We start from the raw sequence: 22,096 nt of genomic DNA on the forward strand, positions 1-22,096 counted from the left end.
TTATTTTAATTTGTTCAGGTACAACTTTTTGTTTAGGGCTTATAGAAGACTAAAGAAATTGTATCTGCCTCTTGTGCACTTCTGTGTTTTCTTCTTGATTTGCTTATTSTTTTGGTATAAGACTAAGCCCTTTTTTTGATCTAAAAAAAGTCTAATGAACAGAAGTAGGTATTTACCAAGATTTCTTCTRAACGACCTATACAAGTACTCCTTTCTTATTTTTCCTGGAAGTTTTCACATTGTACTGTATTCTTAAAACCAACAAATTTATATTTCTCATCTAAATTRGTCTCATCATCAGCATCAAAATGGCCCTGTCCTAGAGTAATTGTGCCAGAGAGGTGGTCTTATTTTAAATAAATCCTTGTGCTTTCAGTCCCTATCTACACATCCTGAAGGGAAATATTTACCTGTGCTGAGAAGTAAAGGCGATGCTTAAGGAGGAGATGCTGACCCTTATCTGTCCTTTAATGGGAGCAGAGGATTCAGCGCTGCCTTTACTCCTTACACCTTTTTGCACCACCAGCTCCTCTGCATTTGTGACAGACAGCTTCATGCTTTCCCACGTCCCTTGGGAAAATGCAGAAGTCAGCAAATCGCCTCTTTCAAYGTGGGTCACCCAAGCTGAAGGCAGGTGTCCTGCCTGCTGTGTGATGCTCCAGAAGGTGTCTGAATGGTGGCACCCCTTAGCTATTTCACTCTGGAGATGTAAAACTCAAGACAAAACCAACCAACCAACCAACCAACCAAACAAAAAAAACACGAAAAACCCCAACCCAAAAACTCAAACCCAACCAATTCTGGACTTCCACGAGTTGGCTGATTCAATCCTGTGCCACCTCCCAGCCTGCTGGCCATGACCCGGTGATGTGATACTCCAGAAAGCCGAAGGAGATGGCTATCTTCATGTTTTTTTTCTTTTATTTTTTTTTGGAGGGGGGGCAGGTGGAGTGGGGCTCACAAGGTGGCCCAGCACTGCAGGGTAGAGACCAAATGGCATGGGAGAAGATGTGCCTCACACCTGCCTTCTCCACCTGCCCACCCCAGTGCCAAGGTGGCCACTGGCTCCTTGGSGGGATCCAGCCTGTGGCCCCATCCATGGGGAATACCCCTACAGTAGAGTTACCAGAGTTTTTCTCTTCTTAGAAACATCATTAGGATTGAAAAATGAATCTCTTGCTTGCACATTTTGCATAAATACGTGGTAAGTTATCAATTGATGTTCAAATAGCTTAATTGAGTTTGAGGRGGGGAAAGGTCATTTAATTGGTCTATTGAAATGTTAACAGAAACAGATATGGCGTGGAATGGACTGTAATGGCTGCATGTGGCACTGATGTCTGCATTCACTTGCAAAATTGTTAATTAGGGCACTTTGGTAGTTCATTTGCTTTTGCATTGATGTGCTTAGTCCAAGGAGAGAAATCGGTTTTGTGTATAGTATTTACATGGGGCAGCAGAGACTTCACATATGCTCTYGGTAATAAGGAAGATAAATTGTAAATCAGACTCGTTTTATGAATTATGCTGGTGCCTTCATTAGCATGTTTCCAGTTACACAAGTCAGCTTCTAGTAGGTGGTATATTTTCATATGTGGTTGAGTTTGATACTTAGATATATTTGCTTCACTTTTTAAAATAGTGGTGGACTTGAGAAATGCTACAATACATTTTTTAGAAGTTATGTATTCAAATTGTTTTAGACTTTTTTTAAAAAAAGGAGTTCCTATGCAAGAGAAGGCATTAGATAAACGTTCGCTGAGCTCCTGAGGAAGGTGCTAGGTCCTTAAATATACACCAGAACAATATATTAAGTTGCAATTCCTGACCCACAGTCATCAGTCGCTAGAAGTTATAAAACCAGTTCTTTGTACGCGCTTGAAGTCCCTCACGCCCCTCTTACCGAGCATAAACCTTCAAGGTACGGGTGTTTTGGACGTGGGGATGGGGAGACGGCGCCGGCTGCCCACCCGCGTTTGCTGCGGGTTGTAATTGCGGGGATTAATGCCGGTGCTGTTTCGGGATAGAATTGCTGGGTGCAAAGCTTCATGTTTGAATGGGCCGCGAGAAGGCTGCGTTGTGCATGGTACGGAACAGTACATTATACTGCAGCTACTCTTCATGAACAGAGGCAGCGAGAAAAAACAAGGGGAAAACCGCTAGCTGTGAATCCTCACTTCTGCGATGGGGATATTCGGTCGTCCCTCTGCAAGAGGAGCAGAGCAGGAAAGAAGGTGATGTTTTAGGACAAATCACATGCTGATGTTAACAGCGCCTAAATGAGGAAGGGTTTTTTTTTTGTCCCTTGCAAATCTCGCATCACCCCGGTGTTGTAACRTGGTGTGCGACGGGCAGCAGCGTCCCTGGCTCCGTCGGGGTGCAGAGGGGTTTGCGATGGAGCGCTTCTTTTCAATTCGAGGCGTTCGCGTAGCGAGAGCTGGCGTGGGCTTCCTTCGCTCGCCCGTGCTTGTGCAAGGGCTTGTGCGGAGCTCACARACCTGCGCGCTGCAGCTATCTAGTTGTGCAAGTTTAATCAGCGGCCCAGGACGCGGCTTTGTGACTGTATGCAAATGTATTTACATAGCAATGGGCCTTGAGGTCTTTAAAGGAGGCAACAAAGTTGAAGACTGAGGCCAACAAATAAATGAAAGTTTCTCTAAATCCATTGGATAATAGAGGCAGTGTTAAGGCTAACCACAGTGTTGAACTAAACAGAGGGATTACTCCTGGGTTTTGCATCAGTTGCTTTCTGCCGGGTGGCCTCACTTGTCAAAAAAAAAAAAAAAAAAAGTTTAACGGGGGAACATTCACATGGCACGTTGAGAAAAGAAGTATGCTTAATTCCATCAAAGCTCAGAAATCAGTCATTAATTTATTCTAACCTCCAATTGTTGGTCATTTGTGAAACATCTGGCCTTTAAGTCGTAGGAACCTAAACATAAGCACAATGGGAGCTCTTCTGCAGAGGCAGGCTGGTGCTGGTGGGGGTGCTGCCGCGGCAGGCGTGTGGGGGTACGGGTGCGTGCGGGTGCGTGCGTTACATAAGTTTCGGCTGCCACTTAATGGCGGGGAACTTTGGAACATACGGAAAGGAATCCTTCAGTTAATTTACTCTCGAAATTAGATTATTGTTCATTTGCATCTGGGAAAAGTTCTGCCATTAAAAAGAGTCTCCGTCTTCATGGTGAGTTCACAGTCAGATATTTAGCAATCTTGCAGCTTGCTAGTCAGAAATAGTTTCTAATGAAGTTGAAATTTGAGATAGAAAATGTATAAAAGCTTTCAGGAAAGACATACCCTATTTTCCATATGGCTAAGTAATTGTTATGATGTTTGTTTTAAAGCTGGACTTAGACACTCCTGACTGCCCTCTAATTTGATATGGCTGGTCCAGACGATTCCTACTGACGAAACTTTCCTAGCGGAATGCACTGAAGGAGATAAATAATTTTGCAGCTATAAGCACATTGCAAAGTATAGAAAATAACTCGGTCGTCCTTACTGTAGCGCGTAGAACAGTCTTCAGGTTATTTGGAAGTAAGTGTTTAAAAGCAGATTGGAAACAATGGGGGAACCTTGAAGCTGGCAAAAGCCTAAATTTTRTTGATCTTAAAATAACGACTCTGCTATTTAACTCTGAGGGCTGGGCTTTGGGTTGAGCGGGGTGGGGGGGGTATAGGGGTCTGCATATATAGCTTGAACATTGCAACCTCCCCCTTCCCTGACGAAACCCGCTGTATTTCCTAAGGGCGTAGAATGAATTTAGAAATTAAATGTGACAGACAAATGCAGCTCTGTCAGTGCGCGCTGTCAGAGCGACGCAGGTGTTTCAGCTGTTTCTGTCCCAAGAACTTCCCTGCTCGTCCTTTTGTTGTTCCTAAAGCCCGGCGCTTTCCCCTTGGCCTGGCCGTTTGTTTTCCGGGTAAGAAGAGGCTTGCCGCAGCTCTAATGCTATTTGGACAAACTGTTTGGATGCCATCCAAGCACATAACAAGGAAAAACAATTTTGAAGGTTTTGTATAAGGTGGATCTTCCTCTTAATRTTTGTTTATCCTTTCTTCATCGCCAAGTAAATAAATCTTTAATCCACACTCCATTGTAAAATTTACTGTATCAGTCCCTAGACCATTGCAACTCACTTCAAATGGCGTTTTATTCTRCTGTTCAAAAGGATATTTGCAATTATTGCAGTTTGACACCAATTATACTAAAAAAAATACAATGAGTGAATTAGGGGTGACTTAATACATTTTTAATTTTTATTATTTACTTGCCACTTCTACATGGCGGCCAGCATTTTGCAAGGTGAATTGGAAGCGTTTGTGAGTATGCAAGCACTCCCGTATTGTGTTTTGTGTGTATGTGCATATGTGCATGTGTATATACAATACATGCAAATACCCTGCGTAAAAATCAGAACGTGGAGCCATGCACGGAAGTCGTGTTTCAACTTTGTTAGAGCTGTCGTTCCAGAAGCACTGATGTCCAAAGCACTGTTAGGGTAGTCGAGATGAGAGAAAAAAAATCTCTTTAAACAGCTTGTGAAACGTAATGTTTGAAATGGGGCTTTGCGAACGTGCAGATTATGGCTTGCGTAGTGACTCCTTCCCGCTTCCTGGGAAATGAGCTGTTGACATTCTTTTGGGTCATCATCCGAGATAGGAGGGCAACCACAAGGATTTAGCAGATAAATTCATCCAAAAAGACCTTTATCCATTTCATTGCAACTTGGAAACGTTCATGTCGAATAGCAGCATTAATGTAGCCCTTTTAGCCCTTCAAAGTGAGCCTTGTGTTAAAAAAAAAAAAAAAATTCAAATGACCAGAGTAATAACTTCTTTAGGTCTTCTAAGAGGTAATTCATTATTTACATAATTCTGGAGCATAAACCAATCTTTCCTTCAAGAGTCTCTGAAATAGAATTGGGATCTTAGGCAGTGACAGAGTCTCTTTTGAATTCTAATCGACTGGATCTGTCTCAAATTCATTTCTAGTTTATTGTAAACAGTAGAATTTAAATTAATTTCTTCTTATCTTGTCCTTTGAAGGAAACTAGCAACACGTTTAAAAGGTTTTATTTTTAAATGCAACTCGGTGTTAATTTTATTTTTATTATGCCTTTTTTTTCTTTTCTTTTTTTTTTAACTTTGTAACGCAGGTGTCCAGCAGGATGGGTTTTGACAGCCAGGCGAGGCTTATGCACTAGGATAGGTTATTATTAAATAAATAGGGGAGGGGAAAAAAAAAAAAACTTTTTGACTTGAACTCGAATGATACTATATAGGCTGAATGTGCAGGAAAGGTTCCCACAATGCACTGTGCAAACGCAGGCTAACAAACACCCCGCTGCGTTGAAAACCCCCAAAAAAGACAAAAGCACAATGCGATAGAGAGCTTACCACCGGTAGCTTTCAAAACGACAAACTAGGCAAACTATACATCTCCACCACTCCAATTTTGTCAGAATGCTAATGAGCTTGCTCTGATCTTTACTCGGCTTCCCATGTTTTCTACATCTTCAAGGACCACATGGCGCTAGCAAAATAAAGACAACTAAATGAGAATTTCGAATGCTTTTTGTGTTAGGACCTGGTGCCTTTCAGTTGACGCACTCGTTGAATATTCTCAACTTAAAAGCGTACAACAGGGGGCTGGGTATGAACTTTTTAGCAGGGGGAAATTTGTACAAAAGTAAATTAGTGTGATGAGGAAAATATGAGAAAAATTTCTGATTAATTTCCACTCTATAATATCAATGACACCTCCAGCCCCTCTCATACTCTTCTAACAAGAGATGCTGATAAAAGATGAATGATTCTGTGTTGTTCGCAGTGAATGTTTAGTGGTTTTTTAATAGCAGCATTCTACATAAAAGGCACCAGGAAGTACTCTGCATTAGCAGTTGAGATCACTAGTTAATAGGATGATGTCTTTTAGCTTTTGTCACAAGATTATTAGAAAGGATGGGTTTCTGTTCTCATCCTGGCATACTTTGGAGTGCTTGTTAAGTGCAAGTGCTAAAATACAGGTTTCTCCATATTGTTTTGCATGCAAAGTAAAAGCCCTTTTAATGTAACACCTTTTACTTTTTTTTTCTTTTTTTTTTAAACCAGGTGATTTTTGTCATTGATCTCTTTTCTACCGCCTTTAGCTGTATTAATAACTTGGAGTGTTCTGCTTCTCAATGGGCACTAGCTGACGTGGATGGGTATAGATTCACTATCAAAAATAAATCCCTCATATGCCCTATGCTTTCACAAACTTGATTACCAAGCTGCATTTACCAGTCTGCATTATTCTGTCTTGAATGCTTCTTAGTCGAGTCTGTCAGTCCATAATACAAATCTGTGCTTGGGGAGGGACAGCTAAGGTAGGAGGAGGTGTCATACTCTCTTAAACAAGTTTTGTCTTTTAAATAAAATTGAAGTAAATGCACATTGTAGTCAGCGGTGTTAGTGATTGGAGAGAAAAAATCATGAATGTTCAGTTCTGCGTGAGAGAGGGGCTCTGTTTAAAAATGGTTTCTGTGGCTGTCCTGGCAATCAGCAGGAAAGGATACGCTYGTGTATTTGCCTTAGTACCAAAAGTGCCTTTGGTACTTTTGTTTACTTCTGTATTCAAAATATGCTTCCCTCCACTAACTCTTCTTCTTATTCAAACTCACCTGTGCGGCTGGGCCAACTCTGCCTTGTCATCTCCTTAGGAGGAGTGTAGCTGTGGCTCTTTGCTTGGGGAAACATAAGCAGAACATGCCTAGATCTTTGTGCATACATATAAGCAGACCGTTGTAGCTGGAACAGGGAAGTAAATGCAGTAAACCACTAATAGCAAATTGTGTGGGACAGAGGAAAGGGTTTTGACATTTAAAAACAAGTAGATGATCAGTGATTTTTACTGTAACTTCGTAACATTTCACAGAACTATGCATCAGTAGATGCTACGTTTTTGAAACTGAGCAATATTATCAAATGCTTCATGAGATGCTTCTCTCTCATGGGTTTAGGTATGTTGAATTGCTCCAAGGATGAGATCATGTGAGTTTTGGCAACCACCAAATCTCTCTGGATGAATGAAGTGTGACCATGTTATGGTCTGGGCCTGGTTTACAGTATGGTAACCAGGCTTACATGTCACCTGTAAGTGTAACCTGGCCGACTTTATCACACTGAAGCCCACAGAGCTTTGTAGAAACGCCTACTAAAATTGTAGACAAGCTGCACAAAGCCATTCATTAAAACTCGTTATTGCAAATGAATTGGCAAGCTAGTAAGCTGATTTACTGAAATGAGTCATAAGGGTCCAGATCTGTCCCTTTCATACATTAATTTCTGCACAAGTACTATTTTTGTAGTCACCAGAGTTATGTATTTTTGAACAGTTGAGAACTTCTTGAGCTCTTGAGGCTTGTCAGCCTTTCTCCTGTTTCTCATCTGTCATGCTGGCTCCACAGAGTCTCTTACTGGTAAACTCATTCCTCTCTGGTCTCTAACTCCCCTTTTAGAAGTTCTTGTGAGGCAATCTTAGCTCACTTTTTTTGGTAAAGGAGGATCAGCCTGTCACACCTTTCTGAATGTCCAGCATTTCTACAGCTGAAGAGCTCCCATTGAGCAAATATACCATGTCAACCTCCGGAGTACACTGTTCTTACTCTCTAATTCACATGTCTTCAGTCTTAATGTCTATATTTGTAGGCAGAAGTTCCCAGGAGGAGACTCTTTTGAGACCAGAAGCAGGCAGCATGCCTGTTTAACCTTCCCAGAACAAGTGCATTAAATTGTTAAAGAAACACAGCAGCTAAAATAGCAATATTTACATTTTCTTAAAGTAACACAGAATTGCCATTGGCTGCCTAAGGACAGAAAGATAAGTAGGCCTCTTCTCCATGTACTTCGCTGGCTATAGACTCATCATTGTCTTAAAAGAACCTGTCAACAAAGTGCTTGAAGCCAGTTTGGAGAAGTGAATCTTAACCCAATGTTGTCCACGTAGCAGGAGGCCACTCTGGGAGTGCCCTAGGCACTATGAATAGACTTGCAAGCCTTCCAAAAGTCTTGCAAGACCCAACAGACACTTGCTTCTTTTAACTGATTTCCATCTTTCTTTGTGGTATTGCATTATAAACGATCTTTCATGTGGTAGGCACGGTCTTTGGCTTCCTGCCTGGGAGTTAGCTTTCTCTAATGCCTGATTGTAAAGAGAAAGGCACTTTGGATACCCTGGGACTCCCTGCCTGAGATGCCACTTCAGTCTATAGAAAGCCTTGTTTGTTTTGTTTTTTTGKTTTTTTTTTTTTCGGTTTTCTCCTTCACACCACCAAAAACACTTTTGCTGTCAGCACTAGAAACTGTGGGGCCCCAGGACACCTGAACCTAACTGAACTTGCCCATTTAGTTCGGGGAAGTTTTTGATGCCAGAAGCACAAGTCTGTCAACCACCGGTAAGAGCAGTCATCTTCATTAACACCAATACCAGGTGACATTCAATACCAGCCATCACCTCACTTCAGGCGGTTGTCCATGTTAAATTCAGCACTGTCCATTGAACAGGTCATTTCTCACTATCCACCATCCCTTCCCTGCCCCAAGAGACAATGTTCTGAAGGAAATAAGACAACATTTGGTAAAAATGAKATAATATGTCTCCTACCAGAGCACGACCCAAAGACTTTAAGGTTTACTTTCCCCTCAGTTCAGCGTCTTAGTAAGTCTTCTCTCAGCAYCTTAGTCAGCCTTCACTTCCCATATAAGCAAGCAAGTGGGGCATGAACTGCTCTGAGGAGCAGTCAGGAGCAGTAGAGAAATTACTGTCACTTTTAAGAAAGCATCTACTTTTCAACCTGCAAGCAACACAGTTGACCTCCTAGATGGTCTCCTGCTCTTGGTGAATTTCCAAGCATGAACTACTGTTTTTCTGTAGCTTCAGATACTCAAGTGTATCAGTTAAAGGCACCTGTTTCCTGTGCTGCTAGCAAAGGTCTGGTGCATCCATTCTCCAAGCCCATGTGTCTTCTGAAATTGTGCTACGCTGGAAAATATGGGTACTAGCAATTCCATCAGGTGATCAAGGACATGTGCTGGTTCTAGCAGTGCAAGCCCTGCTCAGTGCTATGAGATTTGTGCAGATGCTGTCCTAAAGGTGGGATATTTATTATTTTCTAGTGGTCACTGTGTTGACTTGTAGTGTAAAATAGCAGAGTACATACTCCAAGAAAATCATCGCTTTTCAGGCAGTTTGTCTTTCATTAAAGCTTCAGTCCTGTGATAATCGAGGTTGCCAAGACTGCAGCCCACAGATGTTTGTCTTGCTGCGAGCCAGTCCTGTTCCAAGCAGAGTAAATCCTAAGACACTCTGAGATGTGGTCAGAGCCGTGAAGTTCTGTTTACACAGCTCTCCAAATTTTAAATACGCTGCCTGGTTTATGATGTTTCAGAAACCAAAGAACTTACATGTTTCCTGCTTGGTAGTAAGCTACTTTCATATGTTCTTATGATAAAGGAGTTCACTTGGCTGCGACTCCGTTTTGTTAGGGTTACAGTACTTTTGGGGGGCTGAAATGGTCAGTGCGCCGTAGTGCAACGCTGCGTGGCAGATTCTTGGTGGTCGTTACCTACCGTTATTTGACTTTATTGTGTGGACATCAATGTCTCCTACAGAACCACTCTCAGACACTGAGTTATTGGCCATGAATTTGCCTTTCCAATGTTCCTTAAGCATTTGGCCATCAGTTCAGGCTAGGAGAATTGTACTAGGGCTTCATCTGATAGCTAGGTCTTCTGTAGTGTCATCTAAGCAAGAATGCCATCCTGTTTATCTGTTGTTGGCTGTTCTTATTTGTTTTTAGTGTCTTTTTTTTTTTTTAATAATTAAGGAGGTCTTTGCTCAGTGAAAGGAAAAAGTTTTCTGGAAGAAAGCTGGCTATGGTAAATCTGGAAGGGAGCGTGAAGTTCGAGGTGAAGCTACCCATGTATTCATACTGAGGTGCCTACTGYAGTTTCTCTTTGGACACTTGGACCATTGTAGAGTTATTTTAAGCCAARCTGACATTTTCAGCTCAAGTCTTGGGTTGTCCTCTGAAAGTGAGGATACAGTTTTTTGAAAGTTTAGTTTAGTTTAATTGCTCTCTGTTCCTATCCTCACGGGACCTGCTTCAGTAAGAGCAACTGAGGCTCCAGGTGGGACTCAGCTCCACCAGCTGTGTGTGTTAGAAAGTTGACTGCATAGCCCTGGGGCAAAACGGACCCCCATCCCCCACGCCCTGCAGAGGGAGATTCCTCCCAGCCATCCAAAATAACACCTTTATGAAAAACTCCTTCCTGCAGGCAAGCAATGGAGCTGAGGGGACCGGCTGAGGTACAGAGGAGTATTAGATCCCTCAAGTTAGGTCTGATGAAGTCCATCCTGCCTGTCCAGCGTAGGCTTTTAGGAGTAACTCCTGCACAGGAGCTTGTATTGTGAGATACCTGGAAAGAGGTGGGTTTTTCAGAAAATTGGTCTCTTCTAGGGTGCCTCAGTTTCACCTAGAAACTGTTAGGCCCCAGATCACTAGCTGTGGAAAAAAAAAATCCACCACAGCTTTCGACTGAGTTGGATGCCTTTTGAGATACAGCTGGTGTCCTATTCTTTATGAAGAGTATCTGTTGTGAACGTAGGCTTTTCTATTACGTATTTGTTAAATTTAGTAATTTGCCTTAAAAATTATAGCTTATTTGGGCATTAACTGTTCACACTGAGCGAGATCAGAAGACTGTTAAAAGCAGTGGAAAGTCTGCCGTTGATTTCAAAGGGTTTGAGACCTTCGTTTATGCTTTGTTTGTGATGTGAGGTCGCTCGGCTAAGACATACAGTGTTGCTTCTCTTCCTTTCTTGTGTGTCCTTCTCTTAAAGCTGTAATGGCTATCGTGGCCCCATGGTCTCAACCATAAGTACTCTTACTGTCTGCTGRAGGGACAGGTTGAATCCAAGCAGGTGAAAGAAATTCTGCTTATGGTAACCTGTCCCCAGGGAACGCTTCATTTAACCTCTAAAAATTAAAAGTTAGCTTATGTCCTGAAGCAGGAGGATCTGATTCCTGCYTCTTGGGTTTTTTGTTTGTTTGTGTCAGTATTTACTGTTACCACTTGGCCTTCCCATACATCCATTCCACCTGGCTGTAGCTCTTGCTGAGCTCTTAGTCTCCACGTTGCCATGCGGCAAGGAGTTCTGCTGCTAAACGATGAGGGATGCTTTGAGGGAAGGTGCTTCTTTTTTCCAGTTTTAAGCTGAAGCTTCCACGCCGTTGAATTTTCCCCGGTCCTTACGAGACAAGACAGGACACCTCCTAGAGCTCCTCTTCACTTGGCAATCACAGTCTCCCGCAGGTAGACGCCCCAGTCGCTCCCAATCCAGAAAGCCCTAAAAACTCGTCGCCCCAGTTGGRTGCCTGCAACTTCTTCTGGCGGGCAAATAAACGCGGCGGTGTCCGCTTTCAAAAAACCTTCCAGTGAAATCGCTGGAAATTGCTGGCATCTGTCCGGCTCTTGGTGGCCAGCTAGCTTCTGTCAAATAACAAATAGCACCGTCCTCCAGAAGAGGGGCAGAGTGAAGTTGGCCCGTTTTGGCCATTATTCGCCCGCTGTAGTTCGCATGCGCTGGCGTTCTCCCGCTGGCCTCTTCACCCAAGTGTGCGGAGTGAAGAAAGCTTCTTCTATTCTGTTTTAAAACTGTGGGTAAACAGCAGCAAATGGGTGAAGAATGGGCTCGGCCTTAAGTAGGTTGTTTTTCACGTCGTTCGGGGGAGGTAAATGGGGAGACGCGGAGTTTTCTGTGTTTCACCCTGACACCGTGGCACGCAGTATACACAGTGCAAATAAAATTTAAAAACAACTGCTGCCTAAGAGGGCGCACAAAGTGCTCTCTGTGAACCTGTTATTTCTTGCCACATTGAAAGGGCTGGGCTTGGATGCTGATAGAAAGCCTTTATTATTTATCTTCTTTAGGTTGTAAGTCATTTTTGCACAACAGCTAAATACATTTACATGTAAGGATTTTTTCTTTTTTTAATATTAATCCATTGGCTTATCTTGACAGATTTACAACAGTATAAAGTGTAGAGAAGTTACTGTGTTCATCCATTTACACTGTAAACTAATCTTGTCCCTGCACGTTGCTGCTTTTTCTTCCTTTTAAGTGGTATTCACAGTGTTTTGTAGCACTTTGTTTTCTTAGCAATGTACAGTTTTACTATGTTAATCCATATTTGGTTTATCTAATGACTAGCTGCCCAGAGAGCTTAAACATAATGGATCTAATGGCACATATATGTACTGATAGATAGCTGATCACACGAGGTGGGTTTGGAAGTATTTTTAGCAGGGGAAGAAAAAAAAAAGAGAAGAGAATAGCTATTTGTCAAAATACTCCTTATTTAAATATTTAACAAATAATTAGCTTACAGTTTAAACAAAAATTCATTTGTAAATCCTGTAGAATGTGAAGGGAAAGGTATTTTTTTTAAAAAAAAAAAGACTGCCTGGAAGCCATTCGGCATTAAAACAAGCTGGTCGCTGGTATTGTTCTCAAAAACGGCTAACATATAAACAGGCTTGTAATTCTTGAGCATTGGAGATGAAAATTGGCTCAAGTCATTGCTGAATAACCAGCACGAAGATCATATTTGAATACGTGTGATTAACCACAGGAGGAAAGAATGGATTTTTTTTTTTTTTTTTTTTTGGGCTGTTGTTACAAGCCTGCCTTGTAGGGACAAAATCACCAAACTTTGTGCTGCGGGAGCTGCTGTAGTGCGGTACCAAGAGGCAGCGGTCGGGAGGCGGTAGGTGCAGGGGAGGGGGGAACGCGGCGTCTTTGGGCTCTGCCCGGCTCGGGGTTGGGACCGTTCCTAATCGGCGAGGAGGGTGCCGGGCGACCTCAAGTGAGGAGGGGAGCTGAGCCCGCATCCCTCTGCCCTCGGGCCGGACAAGGACACTGGAAAAAGGGCCCGGAGACTTGACGTGAGAGCATTCCTCGAGGAGGAATAAAACACGGCCGGTCCCCCCCCCCAATTTTATTAAAAAAAAAAAAAAGGAACAAAAAGGAAAAGAAATTAGAGAATCCCTGCCAGAAATTCTCATCAGCGAATATCCAGTACTGAAGTACGGCTGTGAAGGCTGTATTGTCTTTCTCCGTAAAGACGGGCGTACTCACAGCTCCGTCTTAGTTTCTGGGTTTGCATTTTTCAAATCTCTTGCTCTGCGTTCGGCATGCATGTGATGTTTGCAGCTCTGGCCAGCCCTGTTTGAAGACTGTTTTCAGAAGTCATTATTGAACCCTACGATAAAAAGGTATAGCCGTAATTGTGTGTTCCAGAGAATAAATATGTGCTGCTAGATAGTTAACCAGGTGAGGTTAAACAAGATGAGATGAATTCCGGGCTTTTTAGAAAACTGACAGTCTTCATTTTAAGCTACAATGTAAAGTGCTTTATCCTGAGATTAGGTATTGTGGCAGAAGCTAAAACTGCCTTTTTCCCCTAACCGTGCCAGAATACAACCTCCTTTTCTTTTTGCGCTAACAAGACTGCTTTACCACCGCAGCCCACTCTAAGTAATTAAATCAATCCTTTGTACTTACCGTATTCTCCTCTAGTGACGGTACTAGATCTGATTATATGCTTCATGCATATTCAAAGTACGGCACTGACAGCTCTTTAATGAGCTCTTACTTAATCAGTACGAACAATGTTCATCTTGTTCTTTTTTTCCTCATACATTAGAGCTAGGAACAGTTGGGGAAAAAAATGAAACATCCAGCATTCATTTGAAAAATATATTGTACTTTGAAAAGTGTCTAAGCTGGGGAAGTTGCATTCTGCCCTTTAAAAGTCTGATGGACAAATTGGATTACTAGTATTGGATTAAATAACAAATGGTTAGAGGAGAAATGAGAAAAGCTCGCTGTGATCACAGGCTTTAATATTTTTTGTTACTTATAAAGCTGAAGGGGTCTTTAACCAGTTATTAAAGTCAGGATTAATTTGTAATGGTCCAACTTACTAGCTTTAAAAGGGTTTTGTTGTTGTTGTTGTTGTTGTTGTTTTTTTATCAAAAACAATAGTGTAATGCATGTATTCCGGAAAAAAAAATAAGTTTAAGATGTGTGGGCTATTTATAGATTTTCATCTTCTTGTACTGGCTCAGATAAGGGGTTTGCATCCATAGTATCGATTTGTTCTCAAATGTGTTTTTCACTTCATTTAAATAATCTGTATAGTATTTTTTTTCAGAAAGCAACACAGATATTTTTCCAATTTTCATTTTCAAACATTTGTAGCTAGTAAATTAAGCASTTGTTTTACACTTGGAAAATGGAAACACAAACAACCACAGCAGCAGAACAGCTTTACTGAGTGAAAAAGTGAAATTGAGTTGAGGAAAAGCTATTTTTCTATTTTGCTTTAGAAGTTGTCAGTGTGAGTTTAGCTTGCAGTCTTGCTGCTGTAATAACACTCACTTTTTCTTTGTTGAAAGTGTTTTGCAGGCATCCTTTCACCAAAGGAAAAAAAAAAGTAGTAAATTAGCTAATGGCACTGTGTTCTTTGAAAAGTGCTATTTAAAAACTATATATGTGGCAGTTCCTCTATTTTTTGCTTGCAGGAGAAGAATCTGTTTTGGCTATATGCACAAGAATTTAAAAGCTCGTGGTCAACAAATAAAATATCACGATCTACTGCTATTAATATTGCACACATGTGTCATTTCAGTGATCAAAAAGGCCTTCACCAGGGTACAATTGGCCTTTTTCCAAATTGCAAGCTTTTTCTCAGCTTTTTCTTTTTACTCTTTCTTCTTTTGTTGCTGCCCGGGGATTTGTGCCTATCGCAGCCGATATCACATGACCAGTGTTAGGGCATCACATGGTCCAAAGTGAAGACAAAAACAGCTCCCCGAAAAGATTAAAAATTCTGCAAAACAATAAAGACTTTGTTAAGTCGCTGTAAAAYGACCTATTCTATGGATATTCCATATGCTTCAGTGTCAGCATAAAAATACTAGAATATACACCTGTTAAGCTGGGAACAGGCGAGCTTTCCCCAGGCCTTTGCTCAGGATACGTCGCAACTAACTTTATTTCACGTGGTGGAGGCGTTTGTTGATAGAAGGTGGTATCTTCAGTTTGTGCTCTTCGCATCATAAAATTRAGGTTCAGCTCCTCAGTTGGTGCAAATGAGCGCGACTCCCCTGAAACGTTTCTGCGTCYCGTCGCTGTGCGTTTCTAAAGGTTTGCAAAATCAAACACAGTCAGAGCTTGCATTTCTAATGACGTCTTCTACCCAGAGGTCCCAGGCCACCTCGCCAACAAGAAAGTTAGTGTCATAAAGTGAGTCAGAGGTGAGTCTAGCCACGGTGTGCCTAGCTGTGGGGTCTTTTCTTTCGCCTGCACTGTGGCAATCTCATGCATCACAGAACAAACTGGTATTTTGCACGGTTAAAAAAGCAGTCCTTCCCATCCCTCCCTCCCCCTGAAAAAGGAAGAACTTGGTACCTTGCAAGGAAAGGTTGCTCGCCTTGGTGAAGCCGAGTGTCATCTGCTTCTCCAGGYGGACCCCATAGCTGGACCAAAACAGCGATTCCCTTGATCTGTAACTTAACAGCAAACTCTACCTATAGTCTTAATCCTGCTTGGCGGAGCGCTGCGCTGCCGGACGGTGCTGCAGATGCTGGGCGAGCGTGGCGTGACGCCCTCCGGCGCCGAACCGGGAGCGGGGCGCGTGGGGGAGAGGGCGGTCCCGCGGGAGCTGGGACCTGCCTGCAGAGCAGCCGCCGGCCCGCGCCACGGATCGGGTGCCCCGAGAGCCCCCCCCCTCCCCGGGACAGCCACGTAGGCCAGGAGCATCTCAGGGGGATAACAGGACCTCAAGGGGCGTCTGGCACGAAAGAGAAGGACGTGCCAAACGGCTCAMGGGAAAAACGAGAACGGCCAAGTGGCGTAAATTCTTCTCTCCGCCTGGGTCCCTGCCCCAAACTGCCTCGCTCCTCTCGAAGCTCCTTTTCCTTCCCTTGCCTGGATCCATCAAGCCCCTGGGCCACAGAGGGGAGAAGCAAACCAAGAAGGCCCTTGTCCCTCTGGGCGTGCAGCAGGTCCGAGCCCGGGGAGGAAGGGGCTCTCCGGGCGGCTCCGGGCTTGCACGCTGTCGCCGCTTTGGGTGTGAACGTGTGCGGCGCGCACCCGTGTGCAGCCGTTTCAAAAGCAAACGGCCAGAAACTGGAAACTTAGCACAAGTTTTCTGGCACATCTTTTTTTGGTATCTTTCCAGCTTTGGATGTTGGAAAATACTTCTCTGCAACTTGCGCTCCTATGGTTTAAGTTAATAATATAGCTTCCCCGAGTACGCAGCGCCTTGTATCAGAGATTTCCAAACTCTTTACAAACATTATTATTATACCCAAGATGCTTAAATACAGAGTGCTGCCCGTGGTCTCCCGGTGAATCAGTGTCRAAGCTGGGAGAAGGGCTCGGGGCTGCTGGCTCGTGCTCTTCTGCYGCTCTTCCAGCTTTCTTCCCAGATTCATTCATACAAAATATGCGAGGTTTGTAATTCCGGGAGGAACGTGCGGTGTTTGCTCCTCGGCTCCAGCTGAGCCGCGAGAAAGGCAGGCGGCTCGAGGCAGAGGAGCAGCCGCCCCGGAGGGCTTCGGCGAGGAGGGTCCGCAGCCCCCCGGCGGCTCCCTGCCCTTCTCCCCCCCACCCGCCCCCCGGCCCCGGGGCGCCGGGACGGTGCCGCGGAGTCTCCCGCGTGGCGGGGGGGCTGCGGGAGCCTCCTGCCCGGAGGGCGGCGGGGGGCGAGCGCCGGCCAAGGCACTGCAGGTGCCAACAGCAGTGGGCTGCAGGACACAGGGTATTTTTGTCATTTAATATTTTTCCCAGTTGAGGATCTGCCTTGTACCGGTCAATGATCTGAGAGACTGATACTGCAAAAACCGARCTGAAATGTGTTGTTCAGCCTGGGAAATGTCATGTAAGTAATGAAGCATGTTCTGTTGCAGGGAGAAACACAGAGGAGGAAGAAGCTATGATGCAGGAGTGGTTCATGCTGGTTAATAAGAAAAATGCCTTAATAAGACGAATGAACCAGCTTTCTCTCCTGTAAGTACGGATGGATGCATGTATTTACAAAAGGCTGACTTGCAGGGATATCCGCTGCCCAGAATATAGGAGCAAAATTCTTCTTCTTCCCATTAGACTTCAAAACATTCCCTCGGAGATGAGCAGGCTGGAGGATTTGTTGAGTACATCGAGTCACTTGTTTCTCTCGTATTTCAGACTTGAAAATGGAAAGTGTGCAGTGACACAAGATTAGCCAGAGCTGTGAAAAAAATATGAAATATTAAGCGCAGTTATATTTTCACAGGCCAAGCCGTAGAATAAAATTACATTGCAGCAGTGCGCAGATAGGTCTGAGCTGCGCCGTGCTGCCGATGCGCTGTGCGAAGACAATTCAGAGGGGGAAGAAAAAAAAAAAAGAAAAACAAATTTAAGTCGGTAGCTGCTTTAGAGGAACCCGAAGCCTCATCGCTAGGTTAGCAGCCCCGGGTCGCTGGAAGGGCGGTGGGGAAGCGGTGGCGGCGCGATGCTCCCGCGGGCGAGGCCGGCGCGGGAAGGCRGCCGGACTCGGCCTCCGCGCCGCCCGCCGCGCCGCTGCCCTGGTTTCTCCCAGTTCGGCGATGGTTTTTCTCTCGGTATGCCACCTAGCGTAGACGGCCGCATACTTCCCCTCTCCCGCAGCGGCAAGAATGTGCCGTGCTGAATTTCCTGCCGTGTCTGAACTTGATCGAAGACTCTGCCTCCAAATATTAAGCTTTCTAATCCCGTGTCTGATTTTCCTTCTTCGTCRGGTCAGAGTGTATGCTGGATAACAGTGCCAGTGTCACATTAGCTCAGAGGCTGGTCAGATGCTGGAATTTGTTCATTAGATACAGGGGGATGTTTTATACTTGGGACATTGCGCAGCAGCTGCTCCGAGGCTGCGTATCGAGTTATTGCCGTGGAGTTAAACTGCCGGGATTAAAGCTGACATTATAGAAACCGAAAAGGCCCTGGTGCGGACTACGCCACCCGGCCGGGTTTTAAGTTTGTGTATCGTTTGTTTGGAGTAGCTTAAAGTTAAAGAGAAAAGTCAGTTATGAGTCCTAAAATCAATGCAAGTTAAAGGTTCTTTTAAGTGTTTAATGATTTAGTAATTAACATATTGATGAACTTTTGCCACTTGCCTAGGGAAAAGGAACACGACCTAGAAAGGCGCTACGAGCTGCTGAACCGGGAGTTAAGAGCGATGCTCGCTATCGAAGGTAAGAGCGATGCTTGGTGCCGAGGCAGCGGAAGTGCTGGCTGCCAGAGGTAACTACCTGACGCTACTTCGCGGGGAGGCTGCTCGGGCGCCTCGCTGAGAACTGCTGCGGGTATTTGCATAACTCCGCGCGAGAGCATGCAACAAGTGCGCTGGGTCTCCGCTCCCGCACTTCAGTTTTACTCAAAAAAGGCAAGGGGGAAAAAAAAAGTCCAAGATGGGGCAGAGAAATACAATCTTCTTGGAATCAACTTCCAAAAAAAAGTGATGAGGAAGTAAAAAATATTTGTCCAGGGCTTATTCTTTGTGTTGCAGTAAGGCAGTCGTGGCTTTCCTGCAGCATCACGCTGCGCTTGGTATCGCAGAAAGGGGAAGGGGTGACCCACATAAGGGAGGCATTTTGGATATATTTTACAACCCTGTCTCGCTGGCTGGGGGGGAATCTCATCAGTCTTTGTGGTAAAACACTGTGTGTGCCAAGTAAATATTTCATCACAAGCAACATTGGGATTAGTGCAATCCTTCGCACATATTTTCTCCATTCTCTGCAACTCTCCAGAGTTTAGTCACCTTACCTGAATGAAAACTCATGGGAAGATTGACACACGGGATAAATGAAACAATTGCATACTTTCCATGGGGCTTTCAAGTGAATTGTACAATAATCCTAGGGATGATTCATAATAAAAAATAAACATCCAGATAGCTTAAACCACTGCTTGCATTATTTTCTTATTTAAATATCTTAAGTGTTTTATAATGCTGCACTGCTTATACCTCTCAGTCACAAATGCTGTCTTATAGTTCAAAGATGTTTGCTTAAAAGTTAATCCTTTGGGCTCTGTAAAATGGACCTTTTGTCTAATCAATGCAAATTGATTTTGCTATTCTGTATTGACCTCTTAACCCTTTGACTGTCCATGGTAATTTCTTTCTTCACCTGATAAGGTACCTGATCCATAATAAATCAATTCTAATTAGTTTGGCGACTTCACTAGAAGCATAAGTTTGCAGGGAAAAAAGAAAAAAAAAAAAAGCAGGTTTTCAGGTAGCTTTTTCATATCTGTCCATCTGTGGCTATATTTTTGCATAAGACTGCGTTCACCATATTCTTGGATAAACTTGAGTCATAAATATATACATTACTTTCTGCAAGAGGCAAGACAGATTAATTRAGAATCATGTTAATGAAATCTGTAAAACTGAAAATACTCTGAAACCAAAGAAGAGTTAGAGATATTGGATTTAAATCCTGAATATAAATGCTTAATTGGCTCTTATATGTTTTACTGCCTCGGAACGTCATAGCAGCACCTTTTGAACATCTAGCAGAAAATGCCATTCACACAGTCATTTGAATAAAAATCTGTCCTTTTATTTTTTTTTCTTGTTTGTAAGTTCAGAGAGAGATGTGAAAACCCAGAAAAGTCTTTTCCTCCCCCCTCCCTTTTTTTTTTGATGTTACTAGCGATACAGTAGACAGGTAGACAGGAGTTCAGGGAGAAAAGCATAGGTGCTGGAGAAATTTGGTTTCATTTTTTATTYAGACAACAAAGCCCATGTTCAGCATGTCAAACCTCAGCGAGCTCACGCGGCTGTTAGAAGTTTTAGCAGCTACCTGCTTGCACCTCAAACCACACCGAAAGAGTGAAATGCTCCTGAARCGCCCAGGCCGCTGCCGCTGGATGCGCGTGTCGGGCAGCGCTGCTTCTCCCGGGGGACGCGCGCTCCGGTGCAAAATGCTCTTTTTTTCGGGAGCCCCGGGAAAACCAGGCCGCTCGTGGGCAGCTTTCCCCGCCGGCCGGCAGCGCGGCGCTGTGCCCTCGGCGGCCGCGCGGCCGGTGGCTACTGAGAGTGGAGGAGGCAGCTGGCCCTAAAATGTACCAGCAGAAAATAATAATAATAATAAGGAAACCCAGCAGGATGGGGCTGGTTGGGCGCTTTGTTTGTTTGTCTAAAGGGAAGGACCGTAGAGCAGAGCGCACCAACCCGCACTGGTACGTAAAGAGGAAAAAAAAAAAGAAGAAAAAAGCCTTTGAAAAGTGATAATTACTGTTTTGGTAAATTGCTGTAACTCTTCCACCCGTGACTGTGCTGTTTAAAAATCTATCAACCAATTTACTTAGCTAGATGATGACAGGCAAAGGCGGGGGGGGGGGGAATAAAAAGCCTGGAAAAGGCAGCGGCCTGCTGGTTGCAGCTGAAGGGGGTATCGGCCGCGGGCTGCGGCGCCGGGGCGCTGCGCTGCCGACGGCTCCTCTTAGCCGGCCGCTAAGATGGACGCGGGGCGGCTCCGGAGCGCTGAAGCGCTTCCCGGCGGATCACAGGAATGACCAACGGTGGGGGGAGAACAAAAAAGAGAAATATTCCCCCTTCCTCCTCCTCCTCCTCCTCCTCCTCCYGCCCYGTCCCCRTCCCCCGGTTCGCTGCGGAGCGCCGCGGGCTCGGGGCTGCGGCGGGAGCTGCCCCGGCCGAGGGCGGCCCGAAACGCTCGCGCGACGGGCCGGGGGAAACGGAGGTTACTGGCCGGGCTGCAGCGCGCGCACAYGCCGCGGCGTTTCGCCTGCCTGCTCGGAAGGCGTCTGTCTCACGGAGGCAAGATCGTGCATCTCGGCGCTTGGTCCTCACCCCGCTCGGAGCCGAGGGGCAGGATGCCTGCCTCGAGCCGCCCTCCCTCGCGCCCTTCCTTCTTCTCCCCCCCCCCCCTTATTCGAGATCTAATGCCTCCTTAGAAAAGATAAGTTCATTTTTGCACACCTTGGGGTAGCGTGTTCATTTTCTGCCCAAGAAATGGATCTGCTTTAGGATGTGGTACATCTTGATTCATTCTTGGCTTACAGTTTGAAGTGGGTGCTCCTCTAAAAGGATTTATGCATAGGTTCACTATTTTTGTAGTTATGGTTTATATGATAAGCTTTTTATATTTAAAATCAATATGTAATCCTGTGGAGGAGCTTATCCTCTAAAACCCCATTTGTAAATCTATTTTAGCTTTGTTACACCGCGCAGCCACAGTATTCCATAGATTGATTAGGTTCAGCAGCAGAATCCTATCAAGTGGCCTGCTCTGATGATGATGCAAACTCTTTCAGGATTGCTAGTTGACTGGAACTAAAGATAAGGCTTGACTGCAATCCCCCAATGTGCTCTTTACAAAACTAGTGTTAATTTTCATCAAAGTGCTGGGCTTATTTATTATAGCGGCGAGGTGGAAGGCTTTACCGCGGGAACTTTAGACCGTTTCTATTAAAGCGCTTCTATTGGAACAGCCTGCCCCGTTTTCTCCAAGTAATTATCAGTTTAAGCAAAGGGGGAAAAAAAGAAGGGGGGGGGAAAGACAATGTGAAGTCAATGAAGATGAATAATTGAAAACGTTTCTACTTCAACGGGAATTTAGCAAACTACGTAATTTTAAACTGCACGTCGCAAGCGGCGGCACGGGGGCTTTACCTTTCAACACGTTTAGCTCGTACACAGCCTCAGAGCTTAATCCTGTTTTTGTCCAGAGTGCAGCTTTTATAACAGTATTATTCTGAAATCTTCAAATTAATCACAGCCGATACTGTAGCTTCCCAGAGCTGTAGTCTGCGTTGGTAACTCTATGTGACAGGTGATGTAGGTAATCCTATCTCAAAAGGCACAACAGGTAGGAATCAAACTTGAACACAGTTGCTTTTTAAATATTAGGGATGCTTGGATCCTTCCTGAAAGTGCTGCCTGATAGTATTTTGTTGGATAAAATAAACTTCCAGTGTAATGACATAGAACATATTT

General features: G+C 44.3%; 1 protein-coding gene across 5 annotated transcripts in view; it reads left to right on the top strand.

The window, feature by feature from the left end:
- The window catches only part of EHBP1 (EH domain binding protein 1), a 202,393-nt gene extending 183,374 nt beyond the window's left edge, over window positions 1-19,019 (top strand). For 3 of the 5 annotated variants that reach the window (XM_085308997.1, XM_085308998.1, XM_085309000.1), the window contains exons 19-20: window positions 17,022-17,121; window positions 18,250-19,017. In XM_085308997.1, the coding sequence (XP_085165123.1) occupies window positions 17,022-17,121; window positions 18,250-18,376 (227 nt within the window). In that variant the 3' untranslated portion in view covers window positions 18,377-19,017. Of the gene's footprint in view, window positions 1-17,021; window positions 17,122-18,249 lie in introns of all 5 variants that reach the window. The other 2 variants (XM_085308996.1, XM_085308995.1) reach the window with 2 other exon arrangements.
- The last annotated feature ends 3,077 nt before the right edge of the window (window positions 19,020-22,096 follow it).

This window comes from Rhea americana, unplaced genomic scaffold (assembly GCF_003343005.1).
Source record: "Rhea americana isolate MKP2758 unplaced genomic scaffold, rheAme1 scaffold_289, whole genome shotgun sequence".
In the NCBI taxonomy this organism is placed as follows: Eukaryota; Metazoa; Chordata; class Aves; order Rheiformes; family Rheidae; genus Rhea; species Rhea americana.